At 47.0% G+C, this 24,039-nt stretch overlaps 4 protein-coding genes across 9 annotated transcripts; 3 read left to right on the forward strand and 1 right to left on the reverse strand.

Moving 5' to 3' along the window:
* The first annotated feature begins 78 nt into the window (after window positions 1–78).
* Window positions 79–8,745, forward strand: GCNA (germ cell nuclear acidic peptidase). 2 transcript variants are annotated; one of them, XM_059483079.1, is made up of 10 exons: window positions 79–281; window positions 1,566–1,609; window positions 2,056–2,107; window positions 2,488–2,561; window positions 2,709–3,146; window positions 3,482–3,653; window positions 4,713–4,857; window positions 5,716–5,854; window positions 6,730–6,934; window positions 7,837–8,745. In XM_059483079.1, the coding sequence occupies exons 1-10, from the start codon at window positions 97–99 to the stop codon at window positions 8,087–8,089; spliced, it is 1,707 nt and encodes a 568-aa protein (XP_059339062.1). In that variant the 5' UTR covers window positions 79–96; the 3' UTR covers window positions 8,090–8,745. The 2 variants fall into 2 exon arrangements, with proteins under 2 accessions (XP_059339062.1, XP_059339063.1); XM_059483080.1 differs by having other exon boundaries at window positions 105–281; window positions 1,563–1,609.
* A 929-nt stretch (window positions 8,746–9,674) lies between these two features.
* Window positions 9,675–14,894, reverse strand: BRCC3 (BRCA1/BRCA2-containing complex subunit 3). The gene is made up of 8 exons (XM_059483082.1): window positions 14,772–14,894; window positions 14,300–14,420; window positions 13,235–13,321; window positions 12,583–12,671; window positions 12,002–12,057; window positions 11,391–11,522; window positions 11,064–11,107; window positions 9,675–10,395 (listed from the first exon to the last, which is right to left on the reverse strand). The coding sequence occupies exons 1-8, from the start codon at window positions 14,874–14,876 to the stop codon at window positions 10,244–10,246; spliced, it is 786 nt and encodes a 261-aa protein (XP_059339065.1). The 5' UTR covers window positions 14,877–14,894; the 3' UTR covers window positions 9,675–10,243.
* A 175-nt stretch (window positions 14,895–15,069) lies between these two features.
* Window positions 15,070–22,454, forward strand: MTCP1 (mature T cell proliferation 1). Of its 4 annotated transcripts, none has more exons than XR_009419515.1 (7): window positions 15,070–15,267; window positions 15,583–15,637; window positions 17,829–18,893; window positions 18,989–19,159; window positions 19,313–19,364; window positions 20,540–20,606; window positions 22,292–22,454. XR_009419515.1 is itself a non-coding variant. In XM_059483228.1 (6 exons), exons 3-5 carry the CDS (start codon window positions 18,786–18,788, stop codon window positions 19,358–19,360), a joined length of 327 nt encoding a protein of 108 aa, XP_059339211.1. In that variant the 5' UTR covers window positions 15,070–15,267; window positions 15,583–15,637; window positions 17,829–18,785; the 3' UTR covers window positions 19,361–19,364; window positions 19,446–20,447. The 4 variants fall into 4 exon arrangements, 1 of the variants encoding a protein (XP_059339211.1); XR_009419516.1 differs by having other exon boundaries at window positions 17,980–18,893; XM_059483228.1 differs by lacking the exons at window positions 20,540–20,606; window positions 22,292–22,454 and adding an exon at window positions 19,446–20,447.
* CMC4 (C-X9-C motif containing 4) lies at window positions 15,197–23,710 on the forward strand. 2 transcript variants are annotated; one of them, XM_059483230.1, is made up of 4 exons: window positions 15,197–15,267; window positions 15,583–15,637; window positions 20,540–20,606; window positions 22,292–23,710. In XM_059483230.1, exons 3-4 carry the CDS (start codon window positions 20,549–20,551, stop codon window positions 22,459–22,461), a joined length of 228 nt encoding a protein of 75 aa, XP_059339213.1. In that variant the 5' UTR covers window positions 15,197–15,267; window positions 15,583–15,637; window positions 20,540–20,548; the 3' UTR covers window positions 22,462–23,710. The 2 variants fall into 2 exon arrangements, with proteins under 2 accessions (XP_059339213.1, XP_059339214.1); XM_059483231.1 differs by lacking the exon at window positions 15,583–15,637 and having other exon boundaries at window positions 15,244–15,267.
* The last annotated feature ends 329 nt before the right edge of the window (window positions 23,711–24,039 follow it).

Raw genomic sequence — 24,039 nt, forward strand, 5'->3', positions numbered from 1 at the left:
TTTCCGCGCTGCCGGTGCCACGGGACGGGCGGGCCGCTGGGCCGGCCCGTGTGCGCATGCGCGGTGCCCCGGAAGAGCGTGGGCCGTTCGAGCGCCATGGCGGGAGCGGCGGCGGGGCCCGAGCCCGAGCCCGATCCGGCCCCGGGGCCCCGGCACCGAGAATGGCGGGACCGTGCGGGCAGCGGGGCCGGGGCACGGCGGGCAGCGAGCGGGGCAGCGGCCGCGGACGGCAGGAGCCCCGAGAGAGGCGCTGCGGGCAGCCAGGGCTGGCGGAGCGGCAGGTGAGGGGCACTGGGGGAGACAGCGCCTCAGCCCGTGTGTCCTGACGTGTTTTTATTAAATCATTAACATAGAATTCTTAAGTATATAACTATTTAAACTATATACATATACATACACATATATACATCTCTAAGTACATATGATTTGCAGAAACAAACAAAAACTCTACAACTTTTGTGAAAGTTGTAAAGTTGGTATGTTTATTACAGCGCTGGACGCATGTGGGAATCGTTCTTTTAAAATGACGTGTACTTCTGGGAACTTCAGATCTTTTTTTATGTCTTTCTTAAATACATAGGCATGCAATTTTACAATAGGTTTATACATATTTATTCTACTGATTTTGCGTGATACTTGCTACTAATTCTTGTTTATCTTAGAAAGAACTCTTGGGTCAGGTTGCTGTGCTCTGTCAGCTCTTTTCTAATCTGTTGTCTTTTGGCTGAAGCAGTTTTTCTAAGCACAGGTCCTTCATGAGAATAGGCAGGCAGGCAGACTACACAGCAAGCTACAGACCTAGCTTAAAGATGTACATTTCACTTAAATCAAAATGGATTTCTACTTTGGAAAATTTCTACTCTGCTTCACATATATATACATATATGTAGGTGCATATATATATACATATTATGCATGCATTTATATATAAATACACCATACTACATTGCATGTAGTATGTATTATATATATAGATAGATTTATAATTCTAGATTACACCCTCGTTTGTTTCATGATGATTGGTAGGTATTAGTGTGTTTCAGAATTGCAATCTTTAAGGTTTAAGTAATGTCCATCTTAAAAAAGGTGTCTTCCTGTTTTTTTAAGCAGCTGCATCACGTATTTTTGAAGTTGTTCATGTTCTCCTAAAATGAAATAAATGACTTGGTAAGGATGTTGTGGGCAGCCTCTACATTTGCATGGCCATAGCAGTCCAGGTGGTAATGCCTCCATTCTGCCTCTTGAAATATCAGTATGACAGCTGCTGCATTTTGCTAAATATTCATGGCAGCTCTATTAAAGTGCACTTTATGCAAAAGGAGCTTCTTACTCATCAGTGCCTGGGCTGGGGTTTCAGGCTTACTATAACATGTGCTCTGACAGCTCATAGACCACGTGTAAGACAAGAAATGAGCTTTCTATAAAGAGTTAAAGTAATTCAGCCTATTTGGGACTTTTAGTGTTTTTCCCAATGTATATTTGGTTCTGTGTTCACGGGTGTTTCACACCAGTGGAGATGCAGATCCTGCTGTGACCTAAAGTTCTGCATTTCATTTTTGCAGCAGTGCCCTGTACTTGTCTTCCAGCAGCGATGACGAATTTGAAATGTGTAAGTAATGACACCTTGGTTTGTGATATGAAGGAGTATGAAAAGGACACGTTTCTGTGTGATTACAGTGAAGCATTTTTACATGTTACTTTCTTTTCATTGCTTGTACTGCACAGTAATTCTCTCCTTGCAGTGCAGTTTTGGTGTCAGTGCCACAGGGAGTGTTCTTAAATTGCCTCAGGTTTCACTCTTCTTGCCTTGCATTATGTTTTTCTTATTGCCTCAGTTTTGTCTGTTCCCTGTCACTCACTTGCTTCCTTTTTAGTCTCCAGAGACTAGAAAGCTGCTGCCAGCTTTGAGGAATTGAGAGTTGAAATTATGTGTAAATATAATTATGTTTGTTTTTTGAAAATACTTTAGACCAAATTTTTACTAGTTGCAAACTTTTAAAAATGCATGACAAGAGACACAAAACCTTGTTCTTAATTTATCTTTTTTTATTTCAGTTTTAGCTAGACTGAAAACTCCCAAATCTGTTCCTAAAAAGGCAGATACAAGGTGGGTGCTGTCATTAATGAATTTTGTGTTCATATCTTAGTGTTCTGTGTAATATTTGCATTTTACATATTTAATCAGAATAGAGGAAAACAATTTAAAGTTGTATTGATTCATAGGCCAATCTTGGTGAGAGTGCAGGCAGACCTGTTAACATCTTCAGTCATGTTCAGGGCAAATGTAAAAAGGGATATTTGGAGGTTCACATGTTCTTCCCATTCCTATTCATGGATGCAGTTGGTGACATTTGCTGTGAGCAGCTGATAATGTTATATTGGGTGGCTTTTTTTGGATTGCTGTTTTAGTAAGGCACACTTACTGCTCTATTTTTCTGCTTACTCCTACCTTTATTCCACACAATTTGCCTTTTTTTCTCTTTACAGTTTGAAAGACTTCATTGATGACTCGGATGATTTCTTCTTGGACATGAAGGTGAAAAAGAGTACAACCAAGAGTGGTAAGCAATCATCTCTAATAAAAAAATTTATAGGATGCTTTACTGTTGTGTTTTCCTATCTTTCAAGGGATTTATTCTGTGTTAAGACAAAGGCAAATCTCCTAAATGCAGTCCCCAGAACTTCAAGCTCTTTCTTTTGAATTGCAGCACGGAAAGATCTTCAGACCCCGAAAAAGCTGATGACTCCTGGAAAGAGAAACACTTGCTGCCAAGAATTGCAGTATCCAGACACTTCAAGTGACACTGAAGATTCTGTCTTTGTAGACAGCCCGTGGCATAACCACCAAAAAGAGGGAGTGAAAGACTTGAGGGAGAGTCAGAAGTGCATAAACCTTTCACCTCCACAAAATCGGAACCAGTCACTTTTCAAAGGCAGTCCAGATTTGCTTGTTAGAAGGAAAGAAAGAAGCTGTGAAAATACAGAGAATAAATTGCCAACTGTGGCCCTGGGACGTGGTGCAGGGGTGGACTCAGACAGCTCAGATGAGAGTTTTGGATCTTTGATGGAATGGATAAAGAAGCGAAGTCTGCCCCGCAAACCAGTCCTGAGCACAAGTAAATCTGTGTTTCAGCCAAGCTCAACAGGTGAGCAGTCCTGAGCTAACTGCAGTGGGAATTGCCTGGTTCTTTCCATTTGTGGGGCATCAACCTCTGAGGTGCAGCCCAGCACCTTGAAAAGGATTTTGGTGCAATCAAAAAATACCCCTCTGAGCATTCAGAAAAGTCATCTTGTGCTATCAAAATGTAAAATCAAGATGTAAAACTATTGCTTGTTTTTATCATTGTCGGCACTATTCATTTTTCAAATTATTCTGAAAGCAAAGCTGGTGGATCCTTTTGGTGGTTTCTAATGATTCTTTGATTTTTATTTTTTTTTTAATGTATGCTGTGTAATCCTGTGACTCTTCCTGTTGAACTAGAAAACATCAAGCCACCCTGCAAAGATGCACAGCCTGTGAAAGGGGAGGGAGTCAAGACACCAAAGCCAAAATCCATTTCACTTCAAGGAACACCTTCCATGATAACAACTCCTGCAAGAATTCCTGGGAATGGATCAGTCAGTTGCTCACAATCAGCAAAGACAGAGAAAAGGTGAGTGTTTCTCCATTGCTCCTGTGTTCTAGGACAATTGCACATGGACAAAGAGATGCTAAGCATTTTGCATGGGATGATGTGATTCCTCTGCTACCTAGAAACTTCTACTAATTCAGCACTTGTTAATGGTTGAATAGCTGGAAAACAGTTTTCAGTCTCCAGTGTGAAAGGGAGAATATAAACTGATCTCTGCCTAGGGGAATTGATGACAAATAAATCTGACAAATGCCAAATCTTCTTTTTAAATGTTATCTCTCTTGCTATTCCTTGTCTTGTACAGCATGTGGTGGCTCTACAGATTGTATATATCCAGCTGCTTACCTCTGAAAAGATACCAAAACTCATTATATTAGTAATTAATACCTTTTAAACAAGAGTGTATTGATTTTTTTTATCTGTACCCTTATAACTTGGAGAACTTGTGTTTCTTTGTCTATATGTACGTACAGCTTCGACTTCTCAAAAGAATGCATTTTTCATTTCTAATAGCTGCCCTTATGATGCCTCTTGGCCATGTGCTGTTTCCTTGAATCATTTTATAGTGGTGTGTTCAATACCAAACCTTTAAATGATATCTTTAAAGGTGAGACTTTAAAAGGTCAGAATGCTGCAGCATTGGAGTTAGTAATCCAGGTGGAATATCTACTTCTGAAATACTTCCTGAGCATTCTTGGACTATCTGTGTGTGTTTCTGAAAACACACCTTTGTTGTTATGATCACATTAGAGCTGTTAATATATTCATTAAATTTTGGTATAGTTGTGGCTTGCTGTGTCACAAAATCTATTTTCCTACTTAGGAGTCTTCATAATCTAATTTTTGTGAATTAATGAAGTAACTGCAGGACTGTTGCAACAGCTCTGCCCCTTCATGCCTTCAGAGGGTAAGAGGACAGCCATGGCCTCATGAGGGCAAGCTGGTGGAAAGAATCAGGAGAGGTTGATGCCACTTGAAGCCTCCCTGAGATCTTAATTGGATTTCAAGTAGCCATTATTTTTCCCTGTGTTTTTCCATATGTCTGTACTTCAGCAAACTGCTTAATGGCTTTTCTTGCAGGCTCAGGGTATGTTCAGTGCCTGGTTGTTTCTTGCAAGATCTTTCAAATCCAGCCTCCCAGTATGTGAAGTATTTCAAGAAAAATAAAGAGGAGCTGGCCCAGAAGCTCTACAGACTGTTTAATAGTACTATCTTTGAGCAGAAGGTTGGTTTCAAAACAAGAACTACCATTCTAAAATGCTGGTTACTATGTTGCTCCTCGCTTTTTGATGTGATTGCTCTTTATCCTCTTCATGTTGTAGAAGTTAAGCTTTATGGCAGTGGGTTATGTTTGAATTAGTCCAGGCAATTTCTTCAGAAGGGGTTTGTCACCACTGTGATGCAGCAGTTTTCAGCTTGGCTTTGCTTTCCCAGCTGTAATGGAAATGCTGCACATAATCTGTGTTCCTTCCTATTGGATGTTCATGTCTGCCTTTCTGGAGCAGATTAAAAAGGTGATATTTCAAATAACAGTTTAGGGTGAGCATAAAACTACAAGTTGTGTTTCAGATTTAAGGCTCAGTTTCAGAGAACTGTCCTGACCTGGGATCATCATCTGGGATATTGGGGACCCTCCTCTGGTGAGAAATATCCTTGAAAGAAGGGCATTGCCCTCAGTAATTCCAATGGAATTTCCCCCAGCAAGGAAAGTGGTTTTTATGCAGATGAGAAAATGTTGAGCTGACAGGCAGAGGTCATGGTTTCACATAAAACTGAGCTGAACAGACTCATTATTCCTGAAGCAGAATACTTACTTACTGCCCAGTGCTTCAGCCCTGTACCTGGAGGTACTTGGAAGTAGAATAGAAGAACTAAGTACTCCTGTCTCACCCTGCATTGTGAAATCCCCATTGTTGGGAATTTCTGATGATGGGAATGAGGCCATAGAGGGGAGTTGGCATCTTGAGTGTTAAGGGCACCAACAGAGACATCCTGGAATAGCTTTGCACTAAATACAAGGGGAACCCTGAGGGCTAGAAGGTAAGAGGAGAGGACAGTCTACATGCACTGTTTTGTTTTTCAGTTACCAGAGGACATGGAAATAATCTGGAATAAGAAAATGAGGAAGACAGCGGGGTACTGTGTAACGGGGCAGAGGGGGGGCCCTGAAGGGAAGCGTTACGCTCGCATTGAACTCTCTGAGAAGGTCTGTGACTCTGCAGGTAGGTCAAGAAAGGGTCTGTTGATTCTTCTTTGAGGAAGCAAGTTTTAGAGATAAAAACAAAAATCTGACTAAGAGATCTGGTGCTGGAGCCCGCTTCAAAATTTTATATTATGTTGTACAAATTAATAAATACATGTATGGATTTATCCACATTCCACAGCCCTTCTGAGAGCCTGGGGAAATACACAAAATGTGAGAACAGAGATGTAGTCACAGTAACTGCACTGTTATTTATATTTCTTAATTATTTGAAGACCTACAGGTTAGGTGTTGGACTCTAATTCTGTGTTATAATGGCAGTCTAAAATCTGACTTCTCCCATCACACCAAGACACCTTGTTGGTAGTGTTTAAAGCTGGAATAAAGACAGGGCAGTGCCAAATTAAGTTCTGTTATGTGGTGCTGTGATTGTCATTTCTCCCTCATCCCCTCCCAATATGGGAAAATGAAGCATAAAATGGTTTGGATTGAAAGGGATCTTAAAAACTATCTTGTACTAATTCCCTGCTGTGGGCAGGGACACCTTCCACTAGAACTAGGTTTCTTCAAGCCCTGCCCAACCTAGCCTTAAACACTTGCAGGAGTGGTGCAGCTTTACCAACCAAACAAAAAACCCCAAACAGATGAGGTGTGTGGGGGAGTAACTAGGATACAGAATTGGGGCTGATCAAAAACTGGAAATGCACAAAGTAAAACCTTGGTTTGGAGCATTTTATCTTATCAAGACATCGGTAATTTTAACCTTCAAAATAATACTTGCATTTTGATTCAGAGTGAGTGTCAGAGGCCTGAAGCAGTGACCACAGGTGAGTTTGTTCTTCCCCACACACGTTTGTTTGTTTTTGATGTTTGTTTTTGTTTGCTTTCCCCGAGATCGCCTGCGGGACACGCTGATCCACGAGGTTTGCCACGCAGCCACCTGGCTCATCAGCGGCGTGCGGGACGGGCACGGGCGCTTCTGGAGGTTCTATGCCAATAAAGCAGCTGTCATTCATCCAGAGCTGCCAGTGGTGACACGCTGCCACAGCTATGAGATCAATTACAAATTCACCTACGAGTGTGGTCGCTGCAAAGCTACGTGAGTAATGTTTTCATCTTGCACGTGACTGCAGATTAATTTTCTAACTTGGCACTCTCCTGTGTCTAGAAATCAGGGTTCTCTGAAATAGTAAAGCAGTTTGGATATTCTGGTGTTTTCCAGAGCCTACAGAACCTCAGTATGTGATTCCACATTTGTTTCCAGATAGTTTCAGTTCTAGTTTAGAGGTCAGGACAGCCAGAAACATCATCTGAGGACCACTGGTGATGAGGGAGGGTCTTTGGGAAGCAGTAAGAGATATGTACCTAAGCTTTGAAGGAACAAATCCCCATAAAAACTGGGCACAGAATATTTGAGTGATTAGATACTAGATAAAACTACCAGAGGAAGCTTCCAGCTTAAAGTCTTGATGACTTTAAATTATATCTGCACCCTCACAGATGTGAGCAGCACTGTGATGGGAAGGATTGACACTGGGACACAACCTGTAATGACACCATTTATGGGGTTTTTTTTACCTCAGGATTGTATGTGTGACTGCCAGAAGTACTGGGAGGAAACACCTCATATACCCCAAAGTGTTTATTAGGATTATGCAATGAAGTGGTTGTTTAGATGCTACAGAACATTGAGAATATTTTTTTTAATGATGTCTTTGAGGAGAAACTCCAAGAGGCAGTTGATACATGCATGGGTTGTGGAGGTAGTTGGAAATGTTGTAGCACTTCATACTGGTAGGCTGAGAGAAGAGATAGAGGAAGGAACCAAGCTGAAAGAGCAGTGGAAAAAATACGAGGGTAGAGAAGTGTAACACAGATTTGATTGTACCACTGTCTAATGCATTGTTCCCTGTTCCAAAATGCTGCCTTAGGCCTGAGCAGCAGAGCAAGGGCCCTCTCCCACAGCCCAGTGGAATGCAGGTTCTGGTTGTTGCCTTTCAGGATCGGGCGGCACTCGCGGTCCCTGGACACGGCGCGGTTCGTCTGCGCCTTCTGCGGGGGGCAGCTGGCCCTGAGGCAGCCCCCGGGCAGGGGGGGCACCCCTGCCAGGACACAGCTCACACCCTTTGCCAAGTATGTCAAGGAAAACTATGCCCTTGCTAAGAGAGAGCAGCATGGGCTGAGTCATGCAGAGGTCATGAAGAAGCTCAGTGCTGATTTTGCTGTGAAAACCAAGCTGGAAGATTCCTTCTGATATCTCAATATACCTCCTTTCTTGGTGCTACTTACATTTTGTATAGAGAGTAGTGAAATTTCTGAGCAGCACTTACACATAGCATGTCTTCAGTGACTCCAGTGAGTAAGGGATTTACTGTTTAATCTGGGCAGCTGATATGCTGTAGACTCTGTGTGTGTGCTGAAGAACTGCTCCCTGTGCATCTGGCTGCAATTGCCAGAGGCAAGAAAGTCCAGGCCCACCGGCCTAAGTCCTCTGATTCTGAATGACTCCAAGGCAGGAAAAGGGGCATACCTGAGTTGGGCTTCAACATGGTTCAGATATTCTCCCATGTAGACTTTCCTGAGAGATGCTTGGCTGTTTTTGTTAAAATTAAGTGGTAGGTAGATGGTGCCTTAAATCCATTAACAGAATATGTGAATTTCTCCAAAGCCCTTTAACTCTCAGTAAGTAGTATACCTCTATCCTTGAGATTTCACAGGAACTAAAATAGATGCAGAAGGTCAGGTTGGGGAAAGTAGATTCAAACTTTCCCCAAGGATGAGTAGGTCTTGTCGTGGCTTAAGTCTCATATAAAATGCAGCAATGTGTGTTACAGTGTTTGTCCCTTCTGTAAGCAAATTGCTCAGGGGCTTAATAATTCTGATAATCAATAAATGCCAGTTTAATACAAACTCTTGCAATAAACCAGGCTACTTTGTTTCAGTTTAATCATGGCTGTGTAGGAATACAGAACCCTGGTAGCAGCCCAGCTCTCCTGGCTGTGGATCAGCACAGTCAGTAACATCCTTTGGTCACTGGGATTACAATCCAAGGATCCCCATTCCAGGAGGCCCAGGGCTGCTGGCTCATCTCCCAGGAGCCCTCATGAAGCCTGGGGCCACTGAGGCATCACCCTCCCTTCTCCTGCAATGATGGAGGTAAGGAGCACTGGAACTAGAAACCAACAGCAAAAGCAACAGCACAAAACCACTGACTGTTCCAAAGCTGATTAATTACTATTCACAGCACTTCTAAGGAAAAAGATAACAGTAGTGAGCAATATACTTCAAGGAAGTTCTACTCTTAGGGGATTTGCCAGTAGAAATGTAGAAAGATTGAAAAGTCAAGTCTGACCAAGCAATGGGGTTAAGGGGATTTCACACCTCAGCACTTCACAGCTGCTGAGCAATCCTGGCTGTCATGGCAGGGAGTGCCTCAGCTCTGTCACTGTAACTGTCCCATCCTTTGCTCACATGAGACAGATCCACACAACAGAACACAGATGAGGATGTACATGATGGGGGACACTGTGAAATGCAACAGCAAGAACAGTTAAAGGGATTTATTCAACAACAGCTATTTCATTCCAGTCTTAGGAAATTTCTGCAGTTAAGTTCAGCATGGAAGAATGTCAGACTAGTATATCCATGAGTTCTCTGCCCAGCACCTCAGCCTTCTTCCCTCTGGGAAAGAGCCACAGTCCCCTCACTGAGCCAGCAGAAACTTCATTTTCTAGAGAAGCTCAGTGCTGGGCACACACCAGAATTAGACACAGAATACAGACTGACCAAAAAATGCAGGCACTGGATAGCATTCATTTCATTTCTACTCCCAACAGCTCAAGCTTTGGAATTGTTTATTTGGTTTGACATATGCTCAACACAGATCCTATGTCAAAGATCTTCCAGGTCTGTTCCCAAGCTTCCCTCCCACCTCCTACCTGCCTGGATGAATGACCAGTGATCCAGAACATTATCAGATATAAGATCATGGTCAACTGAAGCTACTAAGGGAAGGCAGAAGTAGGCAGCATCATATATGACAGCAGAGACACTTTTCCCCTCTAACCCTCCTGTTACAAGCTCCTGGAATACATGTAAAGCAATAGGACTTCTGTCAAAACATAGAGGGAGAAACAACAGGTTCCCTAGGTGTGTGCTCTCCAGAACAGGAGCATTCAGGTGCTGCCCAGCCCCACCACTGAGCCAGAAGTGCAGCAACTGCAGACACAGCAGTGCTTTGCACCAGGCTGGGGCAGGTAAAGTCCTGATCCTGGAGCTGTGCTCTTTGCTGCAAGAGAAGAGGCACAGCCAGTACCTCCACTGAGGCAATCCAGGGCTACCCTTCAGCCTGGAGGAGTTCCTTGAAGATTTTTTCACATCATTTTCCTGAAGGGTCTGCATTTCCTCCTCACTCCAAAGCAGCAAGTTCCTCCAGCAGCTGCTCCTTCTCCTGCTGCAGCTCCTGCATGCGCTGTTTGTTCTGCTCCAGCCTGTCCTCCAGCCACTGCAGCAGGGGCCCGCTGATGGCAGACATTTGGCTGCAGAGGTTCTTTGTGAACACTGCAAAGAGCAACTACACATCATGCCAGGACAGCACACAAAAGACTCAGTGTGCTACAACACCCCCAAAGGCAGCAGCCAGCCAAGGAAACCCTCCCTGCCCATGGCAGCCACACATCTGCACTGGAAGGTCAGAGCCAGCAGCTTCTAACAGGGAAACACCATTTCAATGTGACCCAGGCAGGGATGACAATGAAAATCTGCACACAGCTAATCACTGATGCTAATTAATTTCTAAATTTAGAAGCGTCACAGAACATCACATTTCCTAAATGTGTGAGAATGGACAATGGGGTGATAAACTTGGAACAGCAGTGGGATTAGGATTGACCCCATCACAGTGGCAAAAGGAAAGATGTCACACCCACAGGGCAGCCAGACACTACTTTAACACTCAACAAATCCCAAATCCCCTTTCCTGTTCCAACAGAAAAAATAAACAAACCAAGCCCCAAAACCCCAAACAATCCCAAAGTCTTCCTTAATTTTAACCAATTCTACAAAGCCTGAAGGATACAACATTCATGATTCACCCAGGATTAGGGTGTTTTAGAACCTCTGAAGTTTTAAGTTCCTAGTTATAATTCTGTTCTTGTGTAACAAGATTCCACCATTTTGCCTCTGGGAGCAGCACCCTGGATTGTCACGCGCAGGAAAGGAATCCTTACCTGAGCCATTATGGATCTTGGTTACAGAGTCAAGGTGGGTGAGGCTAAGGGAAGGAAAAGAAAGCAGGTTAGAGACAAGGCAGCAGGGAATTGTGAATTAAACACAGGCTGTAAAACAGCTGCCCACAGGCACACCTGAACCTCTTCACCTGCTGAAGCCCTGCACATTCACAAGGATTAAAACCCCAAAATTCTGCTGCTAACCTCAGGCTCAGTTCTGCAGACTTCAGTAAGTTCTACAGAGTCTTTGCTAAGACTTTATTACAGCAACAGTAGAACATGTCAGCAAAGGCAGCCTTGGAGAGGGGCAGAGCCCATGGCTGTTACCTGTGAATTCTCCTGTAGGCATCCTGCTCTTCTTGACACAGGATCTTGGGCAGCTCCACAGCTGACTCCAGACACACCTTCCCAATGGTTTCATGGGGGACAACATGAATGGGAATTTCAATCCTGTCATATCTAAAGGGGTATGAGATAGAATTAAAAGCAGCAAACAAAAAACTGACTTCTACAACCTTGCAACAGTCTGTCCAAGGCCTGGCAGTGCTGCACATCCACTTTTGGAACACATGTCTGAGCTGACAGGCAAAGGGAAGCATTTTATATCCACATACTTGTCTTGAATTTTAATTGAAAGGTACAAACCTGAGGGCTTGACCTCTAGAGCTGGAAGCAAAAAGGTGGTGGTGCTGCTACACACCAAATTGCAGCACAAATCCCCACCCCGACCTCAATTCTTACAAGAATTAATTATCTAGGCTAAAAGAGTCACTGCTCATCTTTAGATTCTCTTCCAGCAGGCTGCAGGAACAGAAGTCAAGAGGCATCTCTGTACATTTGCTCCTCACAGCAGGCTGAGAAGCCACTTATTAGAGACAAGCCAGAGAAAGGAGAGACAAGACAAAATACAATCAGATCTAATACTCTTCTGTACTCACTCTGAGCTCTTCTGGGCCTGAACAGACTGGAAACAGGTGTAGAGAATTCTACCTGTCTGAGAGAGACAGCATAAAGTCAGATTCCAAAGGCAAAAAACCATCTAAAAGGCAAAGACACATTGCTTTGGGAAGCTTTCAATAGAATTCCAGAGATTTTGCTGTGATTTGCTTGTTGGAGGTGCTTAAGGCATACCTTGATATGATGAAAATGATGAAAAAACTCTTCAGCAGCAGCTGCCTGGACAGCCCAGACCTGACTGTCAGCTCATCTCACACGACAGCCACACCTCCTGGAGAGGCTGGAACAGGGGCAGAGTTGTGTGTGCTGGGCTGGACACCTGAGGGAAGAGCCCTGGCCCATTCCAGAGGAGATTCTGCTGCTGCAGCCCCTGGGCAGCTCAGAGCCATCATCACTTGTTCTCCTGTCCTTGGGATCACAATCCAAACCACTCCCACTGTGCTTTCCATGTGCTCCCAGCACAGCTCTGCCCTTCTTGCAGGCTGCAGCCAAGGACTTCAGCTCTGCCCTGATGTTTCTCATGAGCCCCTGGAGGGTTTGTTGCCATTTTAAAGTTGCCTACCTTGGTGTTCTTGTCCTCAATGAAGCAGGAAAAGATGAGCCCCACAAAGCCTTGGTCCATCATCTGATACATGGCCTGTGTGCGGACATCTGCAGGACAGAAATGGGAGTGAGAGCTGCCCTGCTCCCCTGCAGCACTGGGAAATGATCTGCCACCTTCTGAAGGGTGACTGAAATTTGGTAACAAATGTCACAAACTCTGTTTACATCCTCGCTCTGGGTGACTTGAGTTTAAACATAGAACTTGATCCAATTTAAAATGTAAATAGAAAATCTTAAAAATAGAAGATGAGCTCACAAAACCAAGAAATTATCTCACAGACAGCTGCTGCTACAGGTCACCATGAACTCCAACACATATAAGGTACTCAGGTAGTTCTGTTATAAGAGTTTTTAGTTATGCATTAACACTCACAGATACCAGAACTCATCACAGCAGGCCCAGGATCCCCACAGCTGTTTTTGCTATTCCCCACACCCAAGGTGTGGTTTTTCTATCTGCAAGAACAGCAGTACCTGTTCTTGCAGATCTGTGACTCCTGGGCCACCTCTGAGTCCTTGGAGAGCACACACAGCAATGGGGCTACACTGGGGGGGCCCCTGCAGCCCCCCCAGACAATCAGGGAATGTTTCAGACCCAGGGCTGCTCTTACCCACGTGTGAGGGCCACACGGTGATGTGGGGGTGGGAGTGGTACCAGCCCACCACCCTCATGGGCCGTCCTGTCATCTCTGCCAGCCTGTGTGGGGGTCAAGGAGCCAAGCAGAACCAAGAGGCAAAGGGAAGGGCTGCATGCACAGGGGAAACAGCAGAGCTTTAAAGGGTTTCCTATGAGGCAACAGAATTCCAGATCTGTCACAGACATTTTATGAGAAATCCTTTTGCTAGGACTTTTTCTCTTGAGAAGCTGAGAGGCCTCAGAAACAAAATGTAAATAATGATTATCTGCTGCTGTGGAATGCAACAGGTGCATCTGGGATTGGTCTCATGTGGTTGTTTCTAATTAATGGCCAATCACAGTCAGCTGGCTCAGACTCTGGTCAGTCACAAGATTTTATTATCATTCCATGCCTTTCTATTCCTTGCTAGGCTTCTGATGAAATCCTTTCTTCTATTCTTTAGTATAGTTTTAGTATATAATTTTCTTTTAATATAATATATATCATAAAATAATAAATCAGCCTCCTGAAACATGGAGTCAAGCTTCTAATCTCTTCCCTCGTCCTGGGACCCCTGTGAAGACCACACAGATCCCTCTGGAGGAGTGATAAAAAACAGTGCAGGGAGCTGATGGGAGCCTCTTCCCCAGCACCATCAGCAGCCACTGCTGCAGAAGCAAACTGGATTTGGTTTGCATGTGGCAACAAACAACATTTCAGCAGCTGTGCAAAGCAGCACCCCGAGTGTGTGCAGAGAAGAGGCTCCAGTGCAGCACCTGGAGCTTTGCTGACCTTTCCTCTTGCACTCAGCCTCCCTGCTGAACTGCCACCCCCTCCACAAACACACTGCAGTTTTGTCTGTGACTAAATACAAAACAATGATAATGATTTATAACACAATTCCACTGCAAGTGCTGGAACCAACAAAGACTGCGGGGCAAGGCAACAGCCAGCACAGCCCTCCCAGCTGACAGCTTCAAACCCTCTGCAGGCCTAAAACACAGCCTATGAGGTAAAGCACTCCACTGGCCAGCCTGCGGCTGTCTGTGCTGAAGGATATCTCTGCTTCAGTGGAAGCAGCTGAGAGCTGCTCCGGTGAGATCTCCACACGGTCCTTCCTCTTGTCAGAGCGCCGCAGGATGATCACAGAGTGGATGTGGACGATTCTGTTGGTGTCCACCTAAGGACACGGAGGGGAAATCAGAGATTCCTCTGCCACAGAAACAGCAACCCGCGGGGCACGGCCGCTCTGAGCATCGGGGTGCGCACGGCAGAACGCGGGGTACGGGCACGGGAACCGCAGAACGCGGGGTACGGGCATGGGAAGCCTTCCTGAGCTTCGACTCTCCCAGAGCTGACCCAGGCGCTGGCGGCTGCCAGGGCCGCAGACGAGCGGGGTGCCGGGGTGGCTCCGTGCGCGATGCCGGCCTCACAGCCCGCGCCCCGCGTCTCACGGCCCCGCGCAGGCCACAACCCGCACAGGCAGCGCCGCCAGCCGCCCCTCCCAGGGCCGCCCCCCCGCGGGCGGTACCTCTCCGATGCAGAGCCCCATGACCTCCTCCTTCTCGGTGCTCAGCGCGTGGTTCAGGCACACCAGGAACGCGTCCGCCTCCAGGTGCACAGCCTGCACCGCCATGTTGCCTCCCCCGGCCCGCCTGCCCTCGCCCCGCCCCCTCGGCGGATCCACCAATAGCAGCGGCGCTCGCGGGCCCTCCCAGCCAATCGGCGCAACCTCCCGCGAGGCGAGCGGTGCGGCGCGGCGGAAGGGCCGTGCCGCCCACGGGAGCGGCAGCGCCGGGGTTCCGCCCGGGTTCCGCCCGGCGGCCGATGCCCGGGGCGGAGCGGCGGGGGATGGCAGGGCCGGGCCTGGACGGGACGGCCCGGCCCGATCCGGCTTAACCCCACTCGGCTCGGCCCCGGGCCCGGCCTCCGGGGCCTGCGGGCAGGGGCGGGGAGGCGGCGGGTCCGGGGGGCGGGGGACGGCTTAGCGCGGCGCACGCGGCGCGGCGGTCACGGCGCGGGTGCAGGTAGGTCATGGCGGGCCCGGCCCGGCCCCCGCCCGCCGCCGCCTCACGGCCAGGGCCGCCCGCCCGGCCGGCCCCGGCCCGGGGGAACGCGGTGGCTGTGGCGATGTGCTGCGCCCTCCTCCCGCCCGGCCGCCCCGCCATGGCCGCTCCGGCCCCACGCCTGCGCCACACCCCCTCCCCTCCGGCCCTCCCTGCCCGGCTTGGCCGCTCTGCCCCCGCTCCCGCTCCCCGGCCCGGCCCTTGCGTCCCCTCCCTCGCCCCTCTGCGTGGCTCCCTCCGCATTATATCCATCTCTTTGTCTTCCTGTTTTTTTAGATCCCACCAAAGCTCGGCCTGCCCTCCCCACGCTGCTGGACAGCCCGGCTGGTCGGTGAGCATCTGCTACCCCTCCGTAGGTCGGGCAGAGCGGAGCGTGGAGTCAGAGGGGCTTGCTCCAGGCAGAGTAGAGTCAAACCCCCAAGAAGAAGCTTTAGAGTGTCTGCACATGCCCTTAAGTCACCAGATCCCCGAGCTGTTGCCAGAGCCGGGCTGGGTTTGTCAGGAAGGCTCAGCACGCTCGTAGCCCTGAGGCGTGCAGGCAGCTCTGAAGCCCCAGGGGAAGGCCAGGCTGGCCAGCCGTGCTTTGGGGTGTAACTGTGGCAGCACAGCACTGCTGAGCCTCAGCACTGCTCCTCCTTGCTGCCTAAATGGCAGCTGAACTCCCTGCTGCTTTTTAGATCAAAAAGTGATAAAGGGTGCAGTTTATTCAGCACACTGACCTCCAGCTCTGGGGTGGTCCAGGCAGCATCTGGAGCAATTTCTGTCACTGTTTCCATAAAATATTTTAATGTACCCAACTTAAAACCAAATAAATTGTCGTCACTACAAGCTGCATTCCTCCTCCTGGCCATTTTGACATTTATCCATATATTATGGCTCAGAAATCCATCCAGGTCCCAGAACAGCATTAAACTTCTAAGGTTGATGCTAAGATGGACAGAACATCTGCCAGTGTTATTCCTGTCTGTGAGGACTGGGGTTGGAATCTCCCCAAGCAGCACTTTGAACAGCTCAGCCTTCTACAGCAGTGTTGATGGGAATGTTAAAGTCTCAAAGGATGATGCTGCAATCCTGCACATTTAAGCTGTTGGGGTTTTTCTTGGTTGTGACGGGGTTTTTGATAGGTTATGAAGCAAGCAGAGTAAGAACTTGGGTTTAAAACTTGTTTAAAATATAAGTAAGCTCTCTTCTCCTTCCACCCATGTCTTTCTTCAGGCTTTGTTTTTGCTTTCTAATCAAACCTGCAGCAATGAGACACTGTGTGTGCTTTCAGGTGCACTGTCTGGGTGTGTGCTTGTGGAATCTCCAGTTCCTTTGGTGTGTTTGGGTGCTGCAGAAACCTGTCCCACCTTGAACCCCATTCCTGTCCCATCCCAATCCCATTCCTGTCCCACCTTGAACCCCATTCCTGTCCCATCCCAATCCCATTCCTGTCCCACCCCAGACCCAGCTGAAGGTTTTGCCTGACCTCAGGGTTTTCCATGTGGCACCACCTGGGCACCTCCACAGGCCAGACTGAGCCTTTGAGCTTTGCAGTTCTGGGGGAGCTTGGGGCACAGGGTGACAGCACACACAAACCTCTGCCCATTCTGCACAGTGTCCTCTGCATGAGACCTTGTTCTGTTGTCCTGGCTCTGTCACTGCTGCCATCTCCACTGCCCATGGACCCAAACGTGCATGCTGTGCTTTGGTCCTGCTCCCTGTGGTTCAGCCAGCCTGAACCAGGGCAGTGTTTGGAGAGGAGACCTTCCAGGAGAGCTTACCTGCTGTAGGAAACACAGTTCATTTACTGAGACTCATTTTTCTATTACTGGAGCCAGTCTTGAGCCTTCTGGTTCTGGGGATGATGACTTGTAAAAATTCCAGCTTTGAATGGAATGAGAGCAAGTTCTTGGGCATTTCTGATCATGATGGAACTTTTTGCAGTTTACTGCAGAGTATCCTGGCCGAATTCCACCTGGGGTGATTATGTTCAGCTGACTGAAAATGATCAGTGGCAATTTCTGCATTTCCACACAGGGGTTTAAATTTGTAATGTGGCTTAGGGTAAAGCAGAAGGGAAAAGAGTTACAGAAATGTCCTTTTAACCCTAATCCCTGAAGGCCTTGTGAGGCTTGTCAGGCTGCAGTCACATTCCTCTAAATGCCAGTGATCCAGCTGGTGGGGCATTCCTTGGAATGCCTGTCCCTCATCACAGGATGGCAGCCAGAACAGTGCTGCTTTGTGTGGGGCACATACACATCCCCACACATCAAGCAAGGCAACAAACAGAATGGGTGAAAAACAGAAGTAATAAAAGAACACTCAAAGTTTTCTTTGTGATGGTGCTGTTCAGGCTGACCCGTGGTTAGTGGTTTGTTCTCAAAAAGGCTGAGTGCTCCTCTGGCTCAAAAAGATAGAGAAACACTGATGTAAGATATGGAAGGCATCATGGAAGAGTATTTTCTGTTATAAATGCAGCCCAATGTATAACAAGTTTTTTTTTTCTCTCCCTGACCTTCCCTCCTTTATTTTGTACCCAGATTTTCTTGCTCCTGTTTGAAATATGCCTTATAACCTTACAAGTTTTCAGAAGACCACTGTGTTTCACTGGGATAAAGAATATTGCATCTGCTTCATAGCAGGAGGATGTTGTATGTGTTACAGCTTAACTTTGTTCTACTTTACACCTAGATAAAGGATGAAGACTGTCTGTACCATTTTGATTACCTCTTCTAGGGTTCAAAGAGAATCATTTCCCCTGACCTCCATTTGCTCATGGCTCAGCTTGATCTAACTGGCACACAGATAAACGTGCTGTTACACAAAAGTTACAGTAGCAGGAACCACCTCAGTGCCCCAAGCTCCTCTGCCCGTGTCGGTGGCTCTCTGTGACCAGCCAAAAGCCGAGTGACACAGTCCTGAGCGCTGCTCCCGAGGAGTTTGGGTGTGAATGGACAGTGCTGCCACCCCGAGAGATGAGACAAAGGATCCTGCGCCCCGACAGCTCAGCGAGCTCCAAAGATGAGAGTCCTGCTCACCAAGCCCTGTGCTCTGTCTCCGGAGTGATCTCCGTTCCTGCTGAGCTCACCTCACTGCTGCTCACCAGTTTTGCTTTTGGGATTTAGACACCTCTTTTTCCCCCCATTTTACACAAAGACTGTTAATAGGACTGTTAGTGGAATGAGCAAAGCCAATACTCCCAGGGTTTAACTTGGTACCAATAGCACCTTTTGCCCCAGAATGCCTTACCAACGCCACCCGACCCGCGTGTCCCACTGTACAACTTGGCCTGACGTTTCCGCTGGCTTAGGCGCCACCTCAGCCTCTCGAGCTGACTTTTAGGGACATTTCCGCACGTAGCATCTCCTCCAAGAGTCAGACACCACCTGGCTGCCGGCTGCGGGAGCTCTCCCCGTGGATGTGCTCGGAGCTCCAGAGGCCGCGAGTGCAGCCCGCGGGCCGATGCCGTCCGGCTGAGCTGCGGCAGCGCCCGAGGGATGGCGCAGGGAGGGGAGGCAGGCGCTCCTCCCGTGCGCCTCTGGGTGCGCCGCGTGGGGGTTTACTGCGATGAGCACCGCAAAACCTGGCTCGTGGCTGCGGAAGAGGCAAGTGTGCGCTTTGAGCTTCCCCCTGGTTGTAGCGTTGCTGTTTCAGGTGCCTCTGCCAGTAACTGCCTGCTCTGTTTGTTACTCTCCCCCAGGAGGAAGGTATGCTGAGGGCTCGGATCCAAAGAGTTCAGGTTCCCCTGGGTGAGGCGCTGCGACCCAGCCAGCTCCCCCCATCCCGGCTGCCTCACATGTGGCAGCTGTCCCAGGGTGAGCAGTACAGGGATAGTAACTCTCGCGTTTGGGAGATAGAGCACCATCTCATGGTAAGGATGGTGGCGACAATAGAACATAGTCATTCCTGTTTGTGAAGTCATTTGAGATCCTTGAGGGACGGCAAAGGACTGTTACTTTGTTGAAGTCCATTAGCTCAACCACAGTAACTGTAGACGTATTGAACTTTTCCTTGTCACTTTCAGCTTGATGGTGTTGAAGAACTGCTGCTTAAACTCGTGCCTGGGGATTAATCTGGTATGTGCAGACATTACCCCTGCTTTGTACTGTGCACTGTTTACTCCCAGTCTTTCTTCTGTATGAATTTTTGTCTTTCAGGAGCAGTGGCTCTAGGAAGATGCCATTGTCTGTTTTGTACAATAAAAGGTTCTCTCTCCACTGAAATGCAGCCACCTTTGAGGTGGAAGCAGTTAAACCACACGTACAGCATCACACAAGAGTTTAGGACAGGCAGTGAAGAGGAGTATTGTGACCTAGTGAAGCATCAGGGGGAGTTCTAGGTAGGCAGAATGTGATTGCCCCAGATGGAATTCGGCCAGGATGCTGCAAGCAATGCCCTGGTGACACTGCAAACTGCTGGGGGCTGTGGCTTGTCAGAAACTGGACAGGCAGCAGCTCGCAGCTCTGAGCAGAGCCTCAGAGGGTTCAGTCTCACCACCACTTTCAGTGACACTGGTGCTTTCCTCAGAGGTCTCCCATCCAACTACTGGTACCACCAGCTTTTGCTTGGCTTTTGATCTTACACTGACACAGTTACAGGTGTCTCAGCTGCAGAAAAATCAACTCAGGTGTCTGAAATCCTTCTCTAATGGGTTTGAACAAGATGGAGCTGTCCTCCAATCTGGTTGAGGGGTTTTTTGGACAGAGGGAGAGGATTTCCAAGAGACTTTCTCCTGAAACAAAATGAAAAGAGCCCTTCTTGTTGGCTTTATGGCATATACATAACTGAGTTGTTTGGGTGATTGTTTTTTTAAATGCCTTCTCCAGCTGTGGTTCCATGACTTGCCACCAAGTCTTTGGTTGTGTAAAGCTCACAGAGGTGGATTTCACATAAATACATGTCTCAGTATAAGGTCTAGAGATAGAAAACTCTTAAAATTTAGTCAGCCATGTTAATTTGAATATTTTCTGGAATCTTTGTAAATCCATGTGGAAAAGGATACATTTTAACTAGAGAAAAGAAGAAGGCTTAGTTACATTAAACTTCCTTTATTCATTGTCCCCATCATCATCTTTTAGCCAGACAGAGTTCTTGTGTATGTTGGCAGGCACCTGGAAGCAGCTGTAGATGTTTTCTGAATGATGGCAGTGGGGGAAATGGGGAGCTCCTGAAAGATGTGGCTGTAGGACATTGTCTTTCCCCACCCCCTGAGAAGATCCCTGATCTACAGTAACATTTTCTGTCATTTTAGTTCCTGAACATGTCCCGGAAGGATCCCTGCCAGAAACAAGCCTGTGAAATACAGAAATGCTTGCAAGGTACCAAATGTCATTTTGTCTTTGGTGTCCTGATTTTTGGTGGAACTTAATTCTTTTAAATTAACCTTGTCCTTTCACCTTGAGAAGGAACAAATCACATTAGCTGGTTGCAAAATGAACAAAATTATAATGTCTGACTTTAATAGAATTGCTTTGTGCTTAATTGTAAATAATGAGACCTCATTAGTATAAAGCAGATCATTAGTAAAAGTAATGTGCTTGTAGAGTGCTCCATGCTGGCAGTGAGATCCCAGGTGTATTTTTGGGACTCAGCTGTGGGCAGGGAGAGCTAGACATTTATAATAAGCTCTCTTACAGTGTGGTTAGTGAGGGAGTAGGTGGATGGTATGAGAAGACTGCAGAGCTGCTCCAGGGGTGTTTCAAGAGCTCTGTCAGGAACGGGTTAGGTGATCTGTCCTTGAGGTGTGAGACGGTTTTCATGTCCCCAGCAATTGTCTAGAGACTACCTTTAATGCCCTCATGGTTTGGAGCATTCTCCCACAAAGAACTGCCTTCTCTCCCTATATTACTGCACTTAAAAGCTGATGGTTGACCCTGTTTTGGTCCCATCTGTGGCAATGTTCTTTTTATAACATTTGTGGAAGTTATTCCAAGTGTTTTGTCTGTGTAGGTTTGTGTACAGTGTTGATCTGAATGGTTAAGTGTTGGCAGAGAAGCTCTTTGCTGCATGTCCAGTCCCTGTCACTGCTGCTGTTCATGTTTTGTGCTGTGGAGCTGTCTGATGGGCACAGATGAAGCAGCTGTTGACAGAGAGCAAAGCAATTTTCCCCTGTAAAAATTAAAGTACAGAGCCTTAACTGAGGAATGCACAGTCACTGTACCCAGTGTGTGAGATGGAGGGTGGGAGCTGCACCTTTGGGAGATGCTGACTTCTCAAAAGTCATTGTTCCAAAGATCTTGCTGCTCCTCTGTGAGACTGAATGCCTGCTGTAAATCTCTTTTGTGTTTTGCTATCTGTGTGTGACTTTCAGCAATGCATCCTTGACAGATGATGGTGTGCCTGTACATAGGTACAGTTTTAGAAACAAAGCTGCAAAGGCAGAGGGACAGTTAGGAGAAACAAAGCTGCAAATGCAGAGGGACAATTAGGAGAGCCTCAGAGCACTCATCAACTGCAGGTTATGGCAGAGAGAGATCAGCTCTCCTCTCCAAGAGCCTGCTGTGCCTCCTGGGCTGCCAGCTTGCAGAAATCACCACAACCCTTTTCTCAGGGGCGATCTCTGTGTTTGTATTACAGCTCACTCATCAACCCAGTCAGGGAATTCATAGCGCAGTGATCACAGCAGTGTGGTTTGCTCATTAACCAGAAGGTGTTCACTGCTGCTTTCGGGGCTCTCCACGGGTGCTGTGTGTCTCACATTATGCAGCTGTTACTTCTTTTAATCTTTTAAAAGTCAGAGTGCAGCTGTGTAGTGCTTGCAGAGCTCATCCAGGGCAGAGCAGGGGGCTGTGCATGTTTCTGGGCAGGTGGTTCTTAACTCAAACCAGCCTGAGTCTCTTCCTGCAGGACTCCTCTCTGAGTCACAGAGAGCCACAGCCTTAGACAGCTGTGAGCAAGAAAATGATGGAATGCTTGTAAGCAGCTGCAGAGCTGGGCAGGGTGTGCTCCCTCAGGGAACAAAGCCTGTTCCTCTCTGCAGACCTGGTGTCTCCTCCTTTTCCAGCGAACAACTACGTGGAGTCCAAGTGCGAAGCTGCGCTCCAGGAGATGCGGAAATGCTGCGCTCGGTTCACCAAGGGCAGGTCTGTCTGTTGTTCAGGGTTTGAGAGAGAAGAAATGGAGAGAGAAAAGGCTAAGTTGACTTCAAAAGGAATTTCCCCACCACCTCAGTAACACAAAGCATGGACTCACTTGAAGAGCTCGTGTGTGTTTTTTCAAGCCTTCTTTAGACTTTCAGAAAAGCCAGATTGCTCCTGGAACACACCGTTCAGCACACCAAAAAGCATTACACGGTACCAACTTATGGCCTGGTTAACAAACTTTATTTTCTGTACGAAAACATAATCTATGTTGCCTCTGCATCACACCTGTGAAATGTCAACTTGATGTTTTTAGGATGCTTACCTTACTCTAATCCATCCTTGCTCTAAAAATGGAGAATTGGAACAGAGTTATTCTGGCTTCTGGAGCGAGAGGTTCAGGAAATGAGCTCAGGAGAGTGAGTTTAAACATGAAACAAACCCATCTTGATACAACAAAGGTAGTGCTGCCACCGTGCAGTAGTTCCAGACAACATTTGCCTGTCCAGTGGTTCAAGCTCAAGAATGGGCATCAGGTCTGATGATTGTTCCTAAGTCTTGTATAGATCATGAGTGACTGCAAGTCACTTTGCCTAAGTGCCTCACTTTTCCACTGGACAGAGTTGTTTATTTTATATTTGAATTGCCTACACGCTGCTATTTGCATGATAAAGATAAAGATGTTACGGGAATATAATTTCAGGGATTGCTACAGGGATAGGATATTTTTTTAAAAAAGCAATATTCATTTGAAAGATTTGACTGTTGATACAAAATTTATAAATTTATGTCTAATTGAACACCTTTAAGCAATATGCTTTGAATCCAAGTCTAGTTAAAACTGCTGATACCCAAAGGCCTGTCACAGAGCCCTGGGCTAGATCCAAGAACTGACTTAGGTGCTGCTTACTGAACAAGCAGTGGCAGGCAGTTATTTTCCACACAACATTCCAGACTCACTCCCAAGCCGGCTGTGTCTGGGCCCCAGGAGAGATGGCTTTCCAGAAGCTCTCAGCCATGCAGCAGAATTTCCTGTGACCTGTAGGAAGAGCTCATAGACAGGTTCCTGCACCACCCTTCAGAGCTGCCTGTCTGCTGTCCCCTGTAGCAGGAGTCCAGGCACCCAAATATCAGGCTCCCAACCCACTAGCCCTAACTCTGTATTAGATCTAGCCGTAAAGGACTTTTGTGCTGTGATCAAGTACAACTTACTTATGAAATAGAGCTTCTATAAACCACTGAGGTCTAGGCACAATAGTTGTGTGTACTGAAGCCTAGAAGAGCAAACCATCTGTATTCACTGCTCTGAAATACCATGGTACAAAATAAACTACTGGAACAAATTGTGGTCTCTGCTTGTTTGTTGAGCTGCAGGCTGGGCGGCTTGGCTGCCATTCACAGCCCAGAGCCATGTGAGATCATGTTTCAATAGAAGCTGCTTGGTATTTTTGTTACTGGGGCTGAAGAGCAGAATAATTTAGGGCTTGTCTTCCCCTCCCACTGCTGTCCCCTCCAAGAAAAAGCCTTTAAGACAAAACAGGGTTTAGTGTCTCTGAAAAGTAGGGAAAAATTATGACAATGTTGTGAACCACCTCAAACACTGACAAGTAGCTAATTTTTCTCTTTTGCCCTATCTGAGCAGGAACAGTGGAAAGAAAGTCAATAACAGATA

Source organism: Ammospiza nelsoni, chromosome 15, assembly GCF_027579445.1.
Source record: "Ammospiza nelsoni isolate bAmmNel1 chromosome 15, bAmmNel1.pri, whole genome shotgun sequence".
In the NCBI taxonomy this organism is placed as follows: domain Eukaryota; kingdom Metazoa; phylum Chordata; class Aves; order Passeriformes; family Passerellidae; genus Ammospiza; species Ammospiza nelsoni.